At 37.9% G+C, this 21995-nt stretch overlaps 1 protein-coding gene across 1 annotated transcript; it reads left to right on the top strand.

The window, feature by feature from the left end:
• Positions 1-1313: 1313 nt before the first annotated feature.
• Positions 1314-11167, top strand: LOC132554880 (uncharacterized). The gene is made up of 4 exons (XM_060219208.1): positions 1314-4172; positions 4643-4730; positions 9029-9921; positions 10304-11167. Exons 1-4 carry the CDS (start codon positions 1314-1316, stop codon positions 11165-11167), a joined length of 4704 nt encoding a protein of 1567 aa, XP_060075191.1.
• The last annotated feature ends 10828 nt before the right edge of the window (positions 11168-21995 follow it).

Consider the following 21995-nt stretch of genomic DNA (forward strand, 5'->3'; position numbering starts at 1 on the left):
ACAGAAAATGTTTGATTCAAATTTTTAAAAATGGGAATTTTTAGTCAAGGTGTCAGACAAAGAGAGCTTAATTTCTGTAAGCTGTTATAGACATCCAGCCTCTCTCCCAGAATAAAGTTGTGTGACAGGTCAGTGAGTTAGGTGTAGACATCCAGCCTCTCTCCCAGAATAAAGTTGTGTGACAGGTCAGTGAGTTAGGTGTAGACATCCAGCCTCTCTCCCAGAATAAAGTTGTGTAGATAGATCAGTGAGTCAGGTGTAGACATCCATCCTCTCTCCCAGAATAAAGTTGTGTGACAGATCAGTGAGTTAGGTGTAGACATTCATCCTCTCTCCCAGAATAAAGTTGTGTGATAGATCAGTGAGTTAGGTGTAGACATCCAGCCTCTCTCTCAGAATAAAGTTGTGTAGATAGATCAGTGAGTTAGGTGTAGACATCCAGCTTCTCTCCCAGAATAAAGTTGTGTGACAGATCAGTGAGTTAGGTGTAGACATCCAGCCTCTTTCCCAGAATAAAGCTGTGTGACAGATCAGTGAGTTAGGTGTAGACATCCAGCTTCTCTCCCAGCATAAAGTTGTGTGACAGATCAGTGAGTTAGGTGTAGACATCCAGCCTCTCTCCCAGAATAAAGTTGTGTGACAAGTCAGTGAGTTAGGTGTAGACATCCAGCCTCTCTCCCAGAATAAAGTTGTGTGACAGGTCAGTGAGTTAGGTGTATACATCCAGCCTCTCTCCCAGAATAAAGTTGTGTAGATAGATCAGTGAGTTAGGTGTAGACATCCAGCCTCTCTCCCAGAATAAAGTTGTGTGACAGATCAGTGAGTTAGGTGTAGACATCCAGCCTCTCTCCCAGAATAAAGCTGTGTAGATAGATCAGTGAGTTAGGTGTAGACATCCATCCTCTCTCCCAGAATAAAGTTGTGTGACAGATCAGTGAGTTAGGTGTAGACATCCAGCCTCTCTCCCAGAATAAAGTTGTGTGACAGATCAGTGAGTTAGGTGTAGACATCCATCCTCTCTCCCAGAATAAAGTTGTGTGACAGATCAGTGAGTTAGGTGTAGACATCCAGCCTCTCTCCCAGAATAAAGCTGTGTAGATAGATCAGTGAGTTAGGTGTAGACATCCAGCCTCTCTCCCAGAATGAAGTTGTGTGACAGATCAGTGAATTAGGTGTAGACATCCAGCCTACAGCCGTCCAGACTGATGTTATATTCATAAAAAAGATATTTATATTGATATGTCTGATACTGTAATACAAACACTATGGAATAATCAAATGTTTTTTTGTTTTGTAGACTATGCTGTACCTAGATGGTCATTCAGGGAAAAGAAGGCATGTCAAATCCATGCTATGAATTTACCCAGAATGCCTGGAAAAAGGAACTCTGTGTCAATTGCCAGAGACCAAGGGGAGAGCACTCTATTATTGAAGATACACAACCAAGAAGTTCCCCTGTGCCTGCCAAACGGAGTTCACTTCTCATGAAAACATCCTTTAATGCTACATTAGAGAATGTGGTAGATGGATCATCAAAATTACGTCGGGACAGTAGTGCAGATGACTGGCCAATCAGTGATGCTGACTGGTGTGTCATCGATGACCAGAAACCAGAACCGCGACACAAATCTGTCAACCATGAACCAGAAAATGTGTCATCTAGAAAGCCTGATGTAAAGCAGGAAGGTATCTCAGATAATAAAATGGTGCTGAGTAAATCTAAAGTGTCTTTTCTACAAGATGAACCGGTTGTGATTGGGGACGATGGGGGATGGGACAATTTGACCTCTGACCTAGAAGATGCTCTGAACGAGTCTGATTCAAGTGAGGAGGTTTCCTTTACAGAGGAGGAGAAAGAATTCCTTCTCCTGGCTTTAGAGAACACATTATGGAATGGTGATAATCGTAACCTTCTAAATAAGACTGTGGATAGTGTGAGACGAAACTCCAGTAAGGAGTTTGAGGATGTTCAGACACTATGGAAGGCAGACAGGTTTGCCACACTTAGAGACTGTGATAAACTCATACCACGACGTTATGGGACATTTCCCCTGAGAAACAAAACAAACAAGAAAAAGTTAGAAAACATGTTCGAGGAAAAATCGAAACATATAACAAATATTCATCTTCAGAGGATATCAGAATATGATGGAGAAGGAAACAACTCCTCATCTGATTTATCAAGGATCAAACCAGAATTACCCCAAAAAAGTAAACGTGTGTCAGACTTCGACCTTTTGTCAGATAACAAGGCAGTTGATGAGGAGGTAAAAGACGTGGATGAGGTGTTTACAACAGATGAGGATTTGTTTGAGTCCTTTAACCCCGACATTGATTTAGAATCATCGACTGCGGGCATGGCCTTAGTGGATCTTCTCAACGATGTTTTAGCTAAGTACAGTGATAGTGAGTCCTTCAAAGGGATAGAAGGTCACGAACTCTTACCAGAGGTCACCAAGGAGGAACTACAGCAAGTTGTGGAAATGGGGGAAGAGGGGCCAGAAAAACTGGAATCCAAATTCCCCAAAGGCAGCATCAAGTCAAAAGAGTTTGAGGCCAAATTAGCCTCACTTGCTGCCACGTTAGATCTATCTAAAAAGAAAAGTAAAAAACCAGCTCCACGTCCTCCATCAGGTCCACCTCCTGAGCCCATAGTATCAAAAAGTGTTCCGAATTTATCCGAACCAAGTTTTAAAATGGTTCCTGTTGGAAAACCAATATTTGACCAAGGACAGGGTGAGAAACCACTCTCCCCAAAACGGACGTCTGACTTTCAGACAGAAGTAGTTGATGCAAGCAAATCCAAGACAGAACGTTCCAGTAAAAAGGGTATAACATCATTTTTCAGAAACATATTACGGCGTGGGCGAGACTCCATTGACAGTACTTCTGAGCAGGAGTCTGGTGTAGATAATACAATGAAGTCCCAGACCTCTGTCACAAACTCCAATGGAAGTTCTACAGAAAGTCTGGGGAGTAAAACAGAAGGGCCTCCATCACCCTCGGCAACAGAGAGTGTAGGATCCTCCCCTGTAATGAAAATGAAAGTTTTACCTGCCAAACCAACAAGGACAAGCCTCATAATGACTACATCTGACAATGGGCAAAAGGGCAAACAGTCACCAGAAATGACAAGAGCCCCCAAGGGATCCCCAAAGGTCTCTAAAAAGGATCTTTCAAAGTCTCTAGAAAGGGTCCAGGAAGAAGACTCCAAGAAGAAAACAGTGGAAAGAAAAGGCTCAGACAAAACAGCAGACAGAAAGAAAATGTCAGAGAGAAAAGATTCTGAATCAGGCATTGATAAGAAAGGATCAGATAGGGGAGGTAACTCCAAGGCTTTGGAGAAAGGGATAGAGAGAAAAGGATCAGATAAGGAGATTCCCAGTTTACCTACAAAACCCCCACCATTAACTACTAGACCCAAGCCAGTCAACTTGCCTGCTAAACCTCCACCTGCGACTCCACAACCCCAGGGTCAAGCTAAGCCCCCCGCCTCACCACAACCTGTTGTACCAACTCAGACTGTTCCTAGGCAACAGATGACCTCATCAACAGAGAGTCATGAGTCAGTTAAGGAAAGATCTGCTAGTATCAGTAGTCATGAAGGACCAGAGGAAAGAGGTTCAGAAACTCAAAATAATGATGGTAAACCTGTCAAAGTTCGGAGGCGTGCAAAAAGTCCTAAAAGATCTGCAGCTCCAATCCGACCACAGGCACCAGCTAAAGCACCAGAAAATCGCAACTCTCTCTTTACAAAGGAATTAGAAATGAAGATATGTCGTGGCTTTGGAGATCAAACGAAGCCTCCACTGGAGCCTAGACCGAGGCCACCAATAGATACAAAAATGTCCTTGTCTGCTTCTCAGCCTTCTGTGTCACCGACCTCACCAGAAGTTTCAGTCATACCAGCTGCAATGTCTGCCAGTGTAACAGAGATTAGGAGTGATAACCAACCTGTAAGTCCGTCTCAAGATATACCTGCTGCTGAAAAAATTGAACTTCCTCGTGCACAAAGCAGAAAAAGTTTTCTTGGTAAATTGGGAAACAGGAAGTCTAGGGCACCCCCAAGGCCCCCATCTATAGTGAAGCGAGCAAAATCTATTACAGAGAATTCTCTCTCCAGTGACGGACCAACAAAGAAGCTGGAAGCCTGTGACATATCTGGTCCAGTGGTATGTATATATAGACTGTTGTTTATTGGATTTTTACCAAGTACATAGTACTAAGTGACAGATTTTAAAAAAATGGGGCAGCAAGTGGTGTTGTTATAGGTTACTAGATTAAAATTTTTATCTCTCCAGAATTTGTATATATGATATATCTCAGCATGTTCACAAAGGGATCCATGTCTTGTTTATTTGCTAATTTAAGACTTTATTGTCATTGTTACCATGGAGATTAACATATATATCATACTGTCATTGTTACCATGGAGAATAACATAGATATAATACTGTCATTGTTACCATGGAGATTAACATAGATATAATACTGTCATTGTTACCATGGAGATTAACATAGATATAATACTGTCATTATTACCATGGAGACTAGCATAGATATAATACTGTTACCATGGAGACTAACATAAATATAATACTGTTACCATGGAGATTAACCTATAATGTGATCTGTTTACCAGCTGATTTCTGACATGACATCCAGCCAAGTGGTCAGTCGGTCAAGGAGGAATACCATCACAATCGGCGATGACTGTAGCTTTGTGTCTGGTGAGTGGACACCATCACTTCCTTTGTTAACTGTAACCATTGCAACATATTTCTTTGATTTGTCGACATGAAAGATTTTCACGAAAGTTAAATTAAAATAAAATTGACTGCAGGTAATGAACCTCTACCTCTTACAAAGTTTATATCTATCATAGTCAGGCTATCTATAGATAGCAACAGACTACATTCTACAATAATCCCAGTGGTCCCCAACATCTCTGATTCAATGTCAGTCAGATTGTCTATAGTATAATAATCCCAGTGGACCACCAACATCTGTGATTCAATGTCAGTCAGATTGTCTATAGTACAATAATCTCAGTGGACCCCAACATCTCTGATTCAATGTCAGTCAGATTGTCTATAGTACAATAATCCCAGTGGACCACCAACATCTCTGATTCAATGTCAGTCAGATTGTCTATAGTACAATAATCCCAGTGGTCCACCAACATCTCTGATTCAATGTCAGTCAGATTGTCTATAGTACAATAATCTCAGTGGACCCCAACATCTCTGATTCAATGTCAGTCAGATTGTCTATAGTACAATAATCCCAGTGGACCCCAACATCTCTGATTCAATGTCAGTCAGATTGTCTATAGTACAATAATCCCAGTGGACCCCAACATCTCTGATTCAATGTCAGTCAGATTGTCTATAGTACAATAATCCCAGTGGTCTCCAACATCTCTGATTCAATGTCAGTCAGATTGTCTATAGTACAATAATCCCAGTGGACCCCAACATCTCTGATTCAATGTCAGTCAGATTGTCTATAGTATAATAATCCCAGTGGACCCCAACATCTCTGATTCAATGTCAGTCAGATTGTCTATAGTATAATAATCCCAGTGGTCCCCAACATCTCTGATTCAATGTCAGTCAGATTGTCTATAGTACAATAATCCCAGTCGACCAACATCTCTGATTCAATGTCAGTCAGATTGTCTATAGTACAATAATCCCAGTGGACCCCAACATCTCTGATTCAATGTCAGTCAGATTGTCTATAGTACAAAAATCCCAGTGGTCCCCAACATCTCTGATTCAATGTCAGTCAGATTGTCTATAGTACAATAATCCCAGTGGACCCCAACATCTCTGATTCAATGTCAGTCAGATTGTCTATAGTACAATAATCCCAGTGGTCCCCAACATCTCTGATTCAATGTCAGTCAGATTGTCTATAGTACAATAATCCCAGTCGACCAACATCTCTGATTCAATGTCAGTCAGATTGTCTATAGTACAATAATCCCAGTCGACCAACATCTCTGATTCAATGTCAGTCAGATTGTCTATAGTACAATAATCCCAGTCGACCAACATCTCTGATTCAATGTCAGTCAGATTGTCTATAGTACAATAATCTCAGTGGACCCCAACATCTCTGATTCAATGTCAGTCAGATTGTCTATAGTACAATAATCCCAGTCGACCAACATCTCTGATTCAATGTCAGTCAGATTGTCTATAGTACAATAATCCCAGTGGTCTCCAACATCTCTGATTCAATGTCAGTCAGATTGTCTATAGTACAATAATCCCAGTCGACCAACATCTCTGATTCAATGTCAGTCAGATTGTCTATAGTACAATAATCCCAGTCGACCCCAACATCTCTGATTCAATGTCAGTCAGATTGTCTATAGTACAATAATCCCAGTGGTCTCCAACATCTCTGATTCAATGTCAGTCAGATTGTCTATAGTACAATAATCCCAGTGGACCACCAACATCTCTGATTCAATGTCAGTCAGATTGTCTATAGTATAATAATCCCAGTGGACCACCAACATCTCTGATTCAATGTCAGTCAGATTGTCTATAGTACAATAATCCCAGTGGACCCCAACATCTCTGATTCAATGTCAGTCAGATTGTCTATAGTACAATAATCCCAGTGGACCCCAACATCTCTGATTCAATGTCAGTCAGATTGTCTATAGTACAATAATCCCAGTCGACCAACATCTCTGATTCAATGTCAGTCAGATTGTCTCTAGTACAATAATCCCAGTGGTCCCCAACATCTCTGATTCAATGTCAGTCAGATTGTCTATAGTACAATAATCCCAGTCGACCAACATCTCTGATTCAATGTCAGTCAGATTGTCTGTAGTATAATAATCCCAGTGGACCACCAACATCTCTGATTCAATGTCAGTCAGATTGTCTATAGTACAATAATCCCAGTGGACCAACATCTCTGATTCAATGTCAGATTGTCTATAGTACAATAATCTCAGTGGACCCCAACATCTCTGATTCAATGTCAGTCAGATTGTCTATAGTTCAATAATCCCAGTGGACCCCAACATCTCTGATTCAATGTCAGTCAGATTGTCTATAGTACAATAATCCCAGTGGACCCCAACATCTCTGATTCAATGTCAGTCAGATTGTCTATAGTACAATAATCCCAGTGGTCTCCAACATCTCTGATTCAATGTCAGTCAGATTGTCTATAGTACAATAATCCCAGTCGACCAACATCTCTGATTCAATGTCAGACAGAATGTCTATAGTACAATAATCCCAGTGGACCAACATCTCTGATTCAATGTCAGTCAGATTGTCTATAGTACAATAATCCCAGTGGACCCCAACATCTCTGATTCAATGTCAGTCAGATTGTCTATAGTACAATAATCCCAGTCGACCAACATCTCTGATTCAATGTCAGTCAGATTGTCTATAGTACAATAATCCCAGTGGTCTCCAACATCTCTGATTCAATGTCAGTCAGATTGTCTATAGTACAATAATCCCAGTCGACCAACATCTCTGATTCAATGTCAGTCAGATTGTCTATAGTACAATAATCCCAGTGGACCCCAACATCTCTGATTCAATGTCAGTCAGATTGTCTATAGTACAATAATCCCAGTGGTCTCCAACATCTCTGATTCAATGTCAGTCAGATTGTCTATAGTACAATAATCCCAGTGGACCACCAACATCTCTGATTCAATGTCAGTCAGATTGTCTATAGTATAATAATCCCAGTGGACCACCAACATCTCTGATTCAATGTCAGTCAGATTGTCTATAGTACAATAATCCCAGTGGACCCCAACATCTCTGATTCAATGTCAGTCAGATTGTCTATAGTACAATAATCCCAGTGGACCCCAACATCTCTGATTCAATGTCAGTCAGATTGTCTATAGTACAATAATCCCAGTGGACCACCAACATCTCTGATTCAATGTCAGTCAGATTGTCTATAGTACAATAATCCCAGTGGACCACCAACATCTCTGATTCAATGTCAGTCAGATTGTCTATAGTACAATAATCCCTCAATGTCAGATTGTCTATAGTACAATAATCCCAGTGGACCACCAACATCTCTGATTCAATGTCAGTCAGATTGTCTATAGTACAATAATCCCAGTCGACCAACATCTCTGATTCAATGTCAGTCAGATTGTCTATAGTACAATAATCCCAGTGGACCACCAACATCTCTGATTCAATGTCAGTCAGATTGTCTATAGTACAATAATCCCAGTGGTCACCAACATCTCTGATTCAATGTCAGTCAGATTGTCTATAGTATAATAATCCCAGTGGACCACCAACATCTCTGATTCAATGTCAGTCAGATTGTGGTAACAAACAATTCTCTCAGAGATTTAGAGATCTGTACTAGTATAGACCTGTCAAGAGATTTAGAGATATGCACTGGTATAGACCTGTCTAGTGGTAAGGAATTCCTAGGTAACAGACAATTCTCTCAGATATTTAGAGATCTGTACTGGTATAGACCTGTCTAGTGGTGTGTAACAGACAATTCTCTCAGATATTTAGAGATCTGTACTGGTATAGACCTGTCTAGTGGTAAGGAATTCCTAGGTAACAGACAATTCTCTCAGATATTTAGAGATCTGTACTGGTATAGACCTGTCTAGTGGTAAGGAATTCCTAGGTAACAGACAATTCTCTCAGATATTTAGAGATCTGTACTGGTATAGACCTGTCTAGTGGTAAGGAATTCCTAGGTAACAGACAATTCTCTCAGATATTTAGAGATCTGTACTGGTATAGACCTGTCTAGTAGTAAGGAATTCCTAGGTAACAACAAGGTAAAATCAATCTGAATAGACAATCTGCCCCTTTGTCAGGACACTACGATGAACTAATTAAGCCTTGGCTGATCACAATTGAAGACAATTAAAATATCACTAATCTATTTATAGATGGTTTCTGAATGGATCAAGTGGATCGTATATTAACATGTTTTATTATTATATAAAGTGTCTATGTGTAACTTTAACTTGTCATTACAGGCGGATCTACTTCTTCAGGTTCAACTAACGATAAGTATGATGAATGGCCACAGTTCTCTCCCCTTGGATCCATGGACAATCTGTATGAGCCTATTGTCCCAAAGGACCCACCTCCTCCCCCACCAGATGGTAATGTGTATGACCCAATCTCCGCCAAGGCCAGCCAACCATCACTTAGTTTTGTTGGTAGCTGTCAATTACCCACCGAAGGTTATCTGGAGCCTGTCAGGTCGTCAGACCTACAAAGAGACGCAACTCTACAACAATCAAGGGACACAACTCTGGATTTTCCTGATACTGCAGACATTAGTGAGGAAAGACGTATATTATTAGCATCACAACCAATTTATGAGGAGATAAATGGTTATGCTAAAGATTTACCTGTAAAGGAAACATGCAGGACAGATTCTAAAGATAAATTAACTGTTAAAACGTCTTCATCATTCAATGAGAGGGACATTCAGCCATCAACTGTTTCTCCATCAGCATCCCACAATGCATTTTCTTCAGAATCAGAATCATCTTCTGCATCAAGTACGTTAAATCGACCAAAACCAATTCCAAGGCGACGGCCTGGCAGAAAGACTGAGAGTACTGGCTCTGAGCAGCCGTACGTAGCCATGAACCGACCTAGTATTGCAGTAGCCTTAAATGAGGCTGAGGTTCGGGACATGCTCAACCAACTCACATCTCAAATTTCACAGACTTTACGCGAAATCTATACGCAATATGAGAGAGTGTTTACCAAAGAGACCGTCAATCTTAATATCACTGGTGCGGGGCCAATTAAGTGGGTGGATTTTGATATTTATGGTAAACCCATCCATACATCAGAGAGATGTGTGGTTTACAATGCAAAACTGAAAACAACTTCCACAACCTGTCAACTGATGGTAAGTAATTAAACACTGAAGCTCAAAATATAGAGACTTCAATCATCAGTCATTCATTCTCTATACAGAGTTATGGCCCTTTGTTCTTATTTCAGTTAGCTTTGTCTTGTGCTCTGAACAAAATATTATAACAAAATTTTATAGTAACTGAATTTTTTGTGATTTAGACTTTGTCTGTAGTGTAGTTGATCGATATTTAATAGAGGGAGAACAATTATATATTGTGCAGTATCAACATATATATATTAACTGAATGTCTTTTTATTGACTAACTCCTGTATACAAATAGCTGTTTGTCAGATTTTCTTTTTTCACTTTCTAGAAACAAATATTTACATTATTGCAATAAACATTGTATCTGATTTCGGATGTTTTTTTTCAGCTCCTTCATACAAAGCCTGAACTGACCAGTGTCCAGCACTCAAGCCTGCTAAAACCAACGGTCATCTTCAGCGACAATATTCCATTCTCTTATCTCACAGAGGACTTCATCAAAACCAGCCAACTCCTACAAAACCTTCAAAACCCAGTCAACCAATCAAATATGGCCAAGTGTTTCGTAGCCATTGGTCTGTTCGATGTGAATAGTGATCTTAATCATAAGTTAGCAATTTTAAAAGATCGTTTTAGTGCTGATCCTGGTAACAGTTCCACAGAGCTGGAAACCCTGCTGTTTTACATGCTACAGTTACTTAGTGCTATATCTCACTGTCTGGACCAAGGCTTCACACTGGGTGAGGCCAATTTTAGGGATGTCTTTATTGTCAGTAACGGCAGTCACTGCCACGGAGATATCATTGGTTTTCTTCCTCATCAACGGCTGCATGACTCCTCAAATGTGGATTCTGTGTGTGAACTGCTGGAACGCTATTTTACAGATACACTTGTGAACGTCAGTGATGAGGATTATGAAAAGCATTTCTCTTGTATCGCTACAATTGAACGCATGCTGCAGACGCGACGTTTGGACTCGTTAGCTCTGGTACGAAGTTATGTGGAATATTTACTTTGGGGTCCGAAAGGCGATAAGTGGCAGAGTGGTGCTGACCGTTTAAGTAACCTTGAACCCCAACTTTCCATGTGGCTGGAACGAGAACGAGCTGCGCTTATTCATAAATTTGCAAGCATTCCTATTGGCTCTGTGCGCGAGTGTTCAGTGTTGGATTTCTATCACATGAAGTTTCTGCTCAAGTCTAGTGCTGTGGGCATGTCCGAGTGTATGCGACATCATGTATCATACTCCTGACTGTACATTGTTGCCACACTGGGGGTGTGTCTAAGTGTATATGACATCATGTATCGTACTCCTGACTGTACATTGTTGCAACACTAGGGGCGTGTCTAAGTGTACATGACATCATGTTTCGTACTCCTGACTGAACATGTTGCGACACTAGGGGCGTGTCTAAGTGTACATGACATCATGTTTCGTACTCCTGACTGAACATGTTGTGACTAAGAACTACTGTTAAACAGTAGATTAGCTCTGTTGGTAAGCAACACAGTTGCAAGTGTATTGTGTTTTAGGCCTGTAGAACTTTTGTATGTGCCCATGTGTGACCTAAAACCGTTTACCGTATCCAGGTGACTTATCAATAAGTCAACGGTATTGCATTTGACTGATTTAGGTTAATTTACAGGTGACTTAATTTTGAATATGTGTTGAATTTCAACAAAATGTGTAGGAGAATTTTTCCAGAAGTTGTTGTTTGATGAAGAATGACAATTTTTTATTGAGTGTACAAATTAAGAATTCTAAAGTTACTTTCGTTTCACAATTTAGAATTGAGTTACCTCCCTTACAGATACTCTTCAGTAATTCCAAGGACATCTGAATTTTTTTTTTTTTTTGTTTTTTTTTTAAATATAGATATTTATACAATTTCTTAATAAATTTTATCCAGATGAAATATTTCATCTAAATGTAATGTTTTACTATATATGGACCAAACATCAAGTTACAGTTATTTGATTTGATATATGAAGCCATTATATATGAAAAAAAAATGTTGTCTTACATTTTTCTGGACATGTTTTACAACTTTTACCTATCAGTATATTTTATTATAATTTTGCTTCTCGTTTTGAACAAGACACTATTTGTTATGTCTTGGACTTTGTAGTTGTTTACATCAATCTGCTTGTATCAGTTTGTAGCTACAGTGAAAACACTCCGTATTATATGGTACATTCACTAACACTTTTTTCAGAGAAACCTTTTATAGAATACTGATGAAATCTTAGTGCTATGATAGAAGTGTTGTACGGATGATAAATAGTCTTGGGGAAACATCAGAGAACTTTTTTGTGATTGTTTTTTTAAATGATGGATTTCGAAATGGTGCCAGATCAATATTTTGATATATTAAGAATTTGTTAAAGTCTTTTAAATAAGTCCAAAGGTAAAAGACATGTCTATATCAAGCTAAGAAATCAGAAAACTCAGCATTTCGCTTTGATATAGACTTTTACCAATAGACTTTTTTAAAAGGGTTTTAACAAAGTCTTTCCAGTAAAGCTAGGGCTAAAAATGTACCTCCACACACTAATTTGTGATGTACAAACTGATTTAGAAATGTTTGCATTGATCTTGTTAATCAGTCATGTTTTATCATGTCTATTATACAAAAAATGATTTTATATTCAAACCACTTTTAATGAGTATTTATTTAATTGATTTTAAAGCAGAAATTCCTGATTTGTATACAACTAGAAGTTTACTGTGGAGATTTTCTCTGAAGAGAGCTGTACACACAGAGGTTGATATTCACAAACCATCATTACATACTGTACACACAGAGGTTGATATTCACAGACATCATTACATACTGTACACACAGAGGTTGATATTCACAGACCATCATTACATACTGTACACACAGAGGTTGATATTCACAAACCATCATTACATACTGTACACACAGAGGTTGATATTCACAGACATCATTACATACTGTACACACAGAGGTTGATATTCACAGACCATCATTACATACTGTACACACAGAGGTTGATATTCACAAACCATCATTACATACTGTACACACAGAGGTTGATATTCACAGACCATCATTACATACTGTACACACAGAGGTTGATATTCACAAACCATCATTACATACTGTACACACAGAGGTTGATATTCACAGACATCATTACATACTGTACACACAGAGGTTGATATTCACAGACATCATTACATACTGTACACACAGAGGTTGATATTCACAAATATCATTACATACTGTACACACAGAGGTTGATATTCACAAACCATCATTACATACTGTACACATAGAGGTTGATATTCACAGACATCATTACATACTGTACACATAGAGGTTGATATTCACAGACATCATTACATACTGTACACACAGAGGTTGATATTCACAGACATCATTACATACTGTACACACAGAGGTTGATATTCACAAATATCATTACATACTGTACACATAGAGGTTGATATTCACAGACATCATTACATACTGTACACACAGAGGTTGATATTCACAGACATCATTACATACTGTACACACAGAGGTTGATATTCACAAACCATCATTACATACTGTACACACAGAGGTTGATATTCACAAACCATCATTACATACTGTACACATAGAGGTTGATATTCACAGACATCATTACATACTGTACACACAGAGGTTGATATTCACAGACATCATTACATACTGTACACACAGAGGTTGATATTCACAAACCATCATTACATACTGTACACACAGAGGTTGATATTCACAAACCATCATTACATACTGTACACATAGAGGTTGATATTCACAGACATCATTACATACTGTACACATAGAGGTTGATATTCACAGACATCATTACATACTTTACACACAGAGGTTGATATTCACAAACCATCATTACATACTGTACACACAGAGGTTGATATTCACAGACATCATTACATACTGTACACACAGAGGTTGATATTCACAAACCATCATTACATACTGTACACACAGAGGTTGATATTCACAGACATCATTACATACTGTACACATAGAGGTTGATATTCACAAACATCATTACATACTGTACACACAGAGGTTGATATTCACAAACCATCATTACATACTGTACACATAGAGGTTGATATTCACAGACATCATTACATACTGTACACACAGAGGTTGATATTCACAAACCATCATTACATACTGTACACACAGAGGTTGATATTCACAAACATCATTACATACTGTACACATAGAGGTTGATATTCACAGACATCATTACATACTGTACACACTGAAGTAATCAACACCAGGAAATTGTTAATGTCAACCTTATTTGGGCACTTTCAGTCAAAATTCAGATAAGTCAACATATTTCCCATAGTTTCTTGAAATTCAAGATAACAAGATATGACTGTTTTACAGAACATGTGCTGCTTGTCTGTGATTTCATCAGACTTTATCCAGTAAGACAACCTGATGAAAGCTGTCAGTATGTTGACTGACATTTCGTTATCTTCTCTTGATGTCACAGTGGATCAAATAGGTCATGTAACACTTAAAGAAGTACAAAGTCAGAAAACCTCCAAACCACATATCCTGGTTTTTAGAAATTCCTGGTTTTTAGAAATTCCTGTCCTTAGAAATTAACTTATACATTCGTAACTTTGATACGATGGAGACAACAGCCTTTTCCTCATTAACCATTTCTGGGAAAAAGAAAACTATCTGTGAGATCTCAACTTTTTGGGTAAGATTTTTAATGCCAAACACTCAGCAAGCCTCATTTTGGGTTTGACAGCTACCTTCATGATATTTTCTTTGCGGACTGGAAATACTACTTCTACATCTTGTCTTGTATAATGGAATTACATCATAGCTTGATGCTAACTTGATCAGATGTTTATTCTTAATATTTAATCAAACTTCACATCATCAATTAGTATGTGTAAAAAGTGTGCCTCTGGTTCAGTAATCACTTGTATTTTCTGTACTGTTGTCGAATCACACATGTATTTTAACAATCACTTTGACATCCGTTATGGCGACACTCCTACCAATCAATAAAAGGTTGTGTAACAAGGGTAAGTTAAAGTGATACAATCTCCTTGTCAAAGGTCGCTGCTGACTTCACTCTGTCATTTGTTACTAATATATTTCACCCATGACTGGTTATTTGATAAACTGATAATGTTAATTTATAATTGTTAATTGATAATGTTGATTGATCAGTTAATGAGTGTTAATTAATTGTGACCATGAGCAGGAAAAGATATAATTGGTTAACATCTGATTTCAGTGAATTCTTTCTAATGTTTGGTTTCAGTTGTTTTTGTAATTTTTTTCATTAGTCATTTCTGTTACTATGAGATACACAGATTCACAAAATGTTGGTAGATGTATGAACCACTGAAATATCTGTGTCTCAGTTATTACTGTTTAATTTACATTGATTAAGGCAGTTTAATATTTACCTGTTTTTGTGCCAAATATGTTTAATCCTTTGTAGTTATGTAGACAAGGTGAATTGTGTTTATATCGGTGGTTGTTTTATTGTTTATATATATATATATATATATACTTATTTTGTGTAACATATGTACCTCCCTCCTGAAGAGATACAGTCAGAAAACCAGCAAAATGATTTTTTTTATTGATGTTAGCTAAATTTACAGTCATTGATCCTGAAACACTAACAGTGGATACACTGAGTCTTACCTATCAGGCAGATCTATGTTACAGCAATTGCATTCACACTAATTAATATGTAATTAATGAGAAAATAAAATACACTGCAAAATAAAGTACACAGGAAGTAAAGTACACTGCAAAATAACATACAGAGGAAGTAAAGTACACTGCAAAATAAAGCACACAGGAAGTAAAGTACACTGCAAAATAACATACACAGGAAGTAACATACACTGCAAAATAAAGCACACAGGAAGTAAAGTACACTGCAAAATAAAGCACACAGGAAGTAAAGTACACTGCAAAATAAAGCACACAGGAAGTAAAGTACACTGCAAAATAAAGCACACAGGAAGTAAAGTACACTGCAAAATAAAGCACACAGGAAGTAAAGAACACTGCAAAATAAAGCACACAGGAAGTAAAGTACACTGCAAAATAACATACACAGGAAGTAACATACACTGCAAAATAAAGCACACAGGAAGTAAAGTACACTGCAAAATAAAGCACACAGGAAGTAAAGTACACTGCAAAAGCACACAGGAAGTAACATACACTGCAAAATAACATACAGAGTAAGTAAAGTACACTGCAAAATAAAGCACACAGGAAGTAAAGCACACTGCAAAATAACATAAACAGGAAGTAAAGTACACTGCAAAATAACATACACAGGAAGTAATGTACACTGCAAAATTAAGCACACAGGAAGTAAAGTACACTGCAAAATAAAGCACACAGGAAGTAAAGTACACTGCAAAATAACATACACAGGAAGTAAAGTACACTGCAAAATAACATACACAGGAAGTAACGTACACTGCAAAATAAAGCACACAGGAAGTAAAGTACACTGCAAAATAACATACACAGGAAGTAAAGTACACAGCAAAATAAAGTACATAGGAGGGTTTACAGGGATACCTGTCAGAAAAAAGGGAGTTTATGTAGATACCTGACAGAAAAAAGGGAGTTTATGTAGATACCTGACAGAAAAAAGGGAGTTTATGGAGATATTTTACAAAAAAAGTGAACTTTTAGAGGATACCATATAGAAATGTATGTTTTAAGTTGAATATTTATATTAGAATTACATAATCTCAATTGATGTGAAAATAACACAAAGACGTTTAAGGTGTGGATGTTTCTGATGTCTTCCTCATAATTTTTAAACCCACTGCCATTTATATAATATGTCTATGGAACTGAACACAGCAAGCATACCAAATTACAATTTAGATCATTATCACAAGTTAAATTTTTTGTTAATTTAGTTCATTATCACAAGTTCAAAAATTTAAATTTAGTTCATTATCACAAGTTCAAAATTTTTAATTTAGTTCATTATCACAAGTTCAACAAAATAAAATATAGTTCATTATCACAAATTCAACAAATTAAAATTTAGTTCATTATCACAAGTTCAACAAATTATTATTTAGTTCATTATCACAAGTTCAAAATTTTTAATTTAGTTCATTATCACAAGTTCAACAAAATAAAATATAGTTCATTATCACAAATTCAACAAATTAAAATTTAGTTCATTATCACAAGTTCAACAAAATAAAATTTAGTTCATTATCACAAGTTCAAAAATTTAAATTTAGTTCATTATCACAAGTTCAAAATTTTTAATTTAGTTCATTATCACAAGTTCAAAAAATAAAATATAGTTCATTATCACAAATTCAACAAATTAAAATTTAGTTCATTATCACAAGTTCAAAAATTTTAATTTAGTTCATTATCACAAGTTCAAAATTTTTAATTTAGTTCATTATCACAAGTTCAACAAAATAAAATTTAGTTCATTATCACAAGTTCAACAAATTATTATTTAGTTATTGTCACAAGTTCAACAAAATAAATTTTAGTTCATTATCACAAGTTCAACAAATTATAATTCAGTTATTATCACTGAGTGAAATTTTATAAACAGTTTCTCACCAATCAAAAATGTGTCCCTAAGTTGAGCTTTTCCCATTGCATTAAGGAGCACAGTGGTTTTGTAAACATAACAATGGTACTTTACAGTGTCTAGTTGGTGTTTATCGTGTTTAACTCCTAAAATAATTCAATGACTTGTAGCTAGTGTGAGTGTCTAGTGTATTTGTTGTAAGGTTTGTGATGGTCCTGGAGCAATTTTGTGTTCCTTTTTTTATGAATTTATCAAAATATTGCATATTGACGCAAGTTAAAATAAAGACACAGATCTTCAATAATTAACATTGTTTGTTTTTTGTTTTGAATGTCTGAGTTACTAAACAGGAAGCTCCCAGGAGTTTTCTCCCCTGGCATTAAAATGCTGACAAGTTTTCCAAATTATGCATTACAAAAAAACATGTCACCTTATTAGTAAATGTTTAACTGTGGTAAAGTTTCCCATATATACAGTAATGATTTAATAAGTTTAAACCCTCACCATCTGATGACAGGCTGTTCAAACTGATTTTTGTCAGTGATCACTATAACACACTAGCTGGATATATCATTAAACCACACCACACAAGGCTCTGATCGCTGTCCCACACTAGCTGGATTTATAGTTAAACCACCAACACCACACAAGGCTCTGATCGCTGTCCCACACTAGCTGGATTTATAGTTAAACCACCAACACCACACAAGGCTCTGATCGCTGTCCCACACTAGCTGGATTTATAGTTAAACCACCAACACCACACAAGGCTCTGATCGCTGTCCCACACTAGCTGGATTTATAGTTAAACCACCAACACCACACAAGGCTCTGATCGCTGTCCCACACTAGCTGGATTTATAGTTAAACCACCAACACCACACAAGGCTCTGATCGCTGTCCCACACTAGCTGGATTTATAGTTAAACCACCAACACCACACAAGGCTCTGTTCGCTGTCCCACACTAGCTGGATTTATAGTTAAACCACCAACACCACACAAGGCTCTGATCGCTGTCCCACACTAGCTGGATTTATAGTTAAACCACCAACACCACACAAGGCTCTGATCGCTGTCCCACACTAGCTGGATTTATAGTTAAACCACCAACACCACACAAGGCTCTGATCGCTGTCCCACACTAGCTGGATTTATAGTTAAACCACCAACACCACACAAGGCTCTGATCGCTGTCCCACACTAGCTGGATTTATATTTAAACCACCAACACCACACAAGGCTCTGATCGCTGTCCCACACTAGCTGGATTTATAGTTAAACCACCAACACCACACAAGGCTCTGATCGCTGTCCCACACTAGCTGGATTTATAGTTAAACCACCAACACCACACAAGGCTCTGTTCGCTGTCCCACACTAGCTGGATTTATAGTTAAACCACCAACACCACACAAGGCTCTGTTCGCTGTCCCACACTAGCTGGATTTATAGTTAAACCACCAACACCACACAAGGCTCTGATCGCTGTCCCACACTAGCTGGATTTATAGTTAAACCACCAACACCACACAAGGCTCTGTTCGCTGTCCCACACTAGCTGGATTTATAGTTAAACCACCAACACCACACAAGGCTCTGATCGCTGTCCCACACTAGCTGGATTTATAGTTAAACCACCAACACCACACAAGGCTCTGATCGCTGTCCCACACTAGCTGGATTTATAGTTAAACCACCAACACCACACAAGGCTCTGATCGCTGTCCCACACTAGCTGGATTTATAGTTAAACCACCAACACCACACAAGGCTCTGTTCGCTGTCCCACACTAGCTGGATTTATAGTTAAACCACCAACACCACACAAGGCTCTGTTCGCTGTCCCACACTAGCTGGATTTATAGTTAAACCACCAACACCACACAAGGCTCTGATCGCTGTCCCACACTAGCTGGATTTATAGTTAAACCACCAACACCACACAAGGCTCTGTTCGCTGTCCCACACTAGCTGGATTTATAGTTAAACCACCAACACCACACAAGGCTCTGATCGCTGTCCCACACTAGCTGGATTTACAGTTAAACCACCAACACCACACAAGGCTCTGATCGCTGTCCCACACTAGCTGATTTAGAGGTTTATAACAAGGTTAAAATAGTTCCTACCAGAAATCTGTATTATTGATCTACTTTTAATACATAAGACTATTTTCCAGTTGACTTTACTGAGTATTAACTGAATCTAAGAATTACACATTTTTTTTACTACATGACCTCTCCCATTTCTGAAATACATTATTGGATGAGTTTACAATATACTAGCATAGTTTACATATTTTGACAATTTTTTTGTAATTTAAGCTAAACATGGACAAGTAAAGATTAAAGAGAATTTATCTTCGTCATACTTGATATCATGGAAATATAGACATTCCTCATAATGGTTTTATTAATGAAATAATGTTCAAAATTACAGTATTGGCAGTTGAACTCTCACTCTGAAAAGACAACAGTGACCTTCCTTAGTCAGGGTTCTGGCTGTCTATACCCTATTTTACTTTAGTCAATCACAACAAAAATAAATAGATAGTAAAAACCCTTCGGATTAAATCTCCCTCAGAAATTTTGTTGAAATATATCACGAATATTCTAATCGTGGGTAATATGTGATGCTGTAGAAGAGAAATAAAGCAAGGATTTTAAGTTCATATCTTATATCTGCACTGATTTGTATACAATTCTGAATCCAACACTGTTGAAGGCATCGTTTGACTGAGAAAACGCAGTGGGTGAACTAAGAGGTCGTATGACAGCAAAGACAACATTATACACAAAAATGTCCAATTATGCTCCATTCAGGCATGGTTCATCCTGATCACCAGTATAATAGAAAGAATAAGTCTGATTCATTCCAAAAACATTCAAGATCGCTCAGTAAACTTGCTTGTTTCCGTATTGAAAATCATGCGTTAGATAGATTGACAAAATATGTGAACTTTAAGGTAGCATTGGACCTTATTCTCACCCAAGACATTATTATATAGTCTTTTCTCACTTAAACAAGCACGCCCAAACAAAATACAAACGTCCAGACAGGCAGTGTATAAAGGGGCGTAACTCGTGATACAGTTGAGGCCCCTGTAATGACAATACAACATCCAGCGTCTGTTAGTGAACTGTGAGGTGTTAAATTTCCTGAAGTTCAGGTATGCAGATTACTGTCGCTCAACTTCTTTTACAATACTAATTCAGTGTCAGCTAGATAATAGTATCCAAAAACGATGTTCATTTGTTCACTGAATGTTCATTCATCTTTATAATTTATCGTTACACCACCACGTTACTGAACATATAATGAAGAAGCATCTTAAACGATTAAATCTTTGAACTGTTAACTATAGGAACACAAAATAACTGATAACTTGTAAATTAACACATAATGAACTTGTCATTTTGTTCATATAATCGTGAGATATAAAGTTTCTCAAATTGTCTTCTGGATCCTGTTGTTAGAGTCATCGGACTCTGAACACGGATAGGAATATGAGACGTACTGTTCTTTGCCCTCGGACTCTGGACATGGACAGGAATATGAGATGTACTGTTCCTTACCCTCGGACTCTGGACACGGACAGGAATATGAGACGTACTGTTCCTTACCCTCGGACTCTGGACACAGGAATATGAGATATACTGTTCCTTACCCTCGGACTCCGGACACAGACAGGAATATGAGACATACTGTTCCTTACCCTCGGACTCTGGACATGGACAGGAATATGAGATGTACTGTTCCTTACCCTCGGACTCTGGACACAGACAGGAATATGAGATGTACTGTTCTTTATCCTCGGACTCTGGACACGGATAGGAATATGAGACGTACTGTTCTTTGCCCTCGGACTCTGGACACGGATAGGAATATGAGATATTTCTTTACCCTTGGACTTTGGACAGGGATCTGTGGTACCTGTACGTCTTTATACATTCCCAGTACAATGGCACCTGTACGTCTTTATACATTCCCAGTACAATGGCACCTGTACATCTTTATACATTCCCAGTACAATGATACCTGTACGTCTTTATACATGTCCATGCTGAATTACTTGTTTCAGCTGTCTGTAAATTTCATGTTCTTCAGATGTTTCGTAGCTTTTTATATGCGGCCTCTGTGATAGGTAAGATGCCATTGGCTTACTGTGCATCACGTTCTGTCTCCGATTGGTCACGTGGTTCTTTAGATATGCTTTACTGAGAGCATCAGCCATATAACGCTTACAAGAAATAGGTCTTGGATCGTATGTGACGGTATTGGGTAGTCTACTGCACGAAAACGCGTATACAGCATGTAACCGAGGATCATCCCGCAAGTCCCCACATCCTTTCTGTCGCTGTTTTAAGCATATACGGAGACGGATGAACATCAGTACTATGTAGTTCTTTCTGAATCCTTTAAGTTAGTTTGAATAATGTATGGGTCACTTCAATATACGATAAT

This window comes from Ylistrum balloti, unplaced genomic scaffold, assembly GCF_031769215.1.
Source record: "Ylistrum balloti isolate Yb309-2 unplaced genomic scaffold, AGI_CSIRO_Ybal_v1 Utg370448, whole genome shotgun sequence".
Taxonomy (NCBI): domain Eukaryota; kingdom Metazoa; phylum Mollusca; class Bivalvia; order Pectinida; family Pectinidae; genus Ylistrum; species Ylistrum balloti.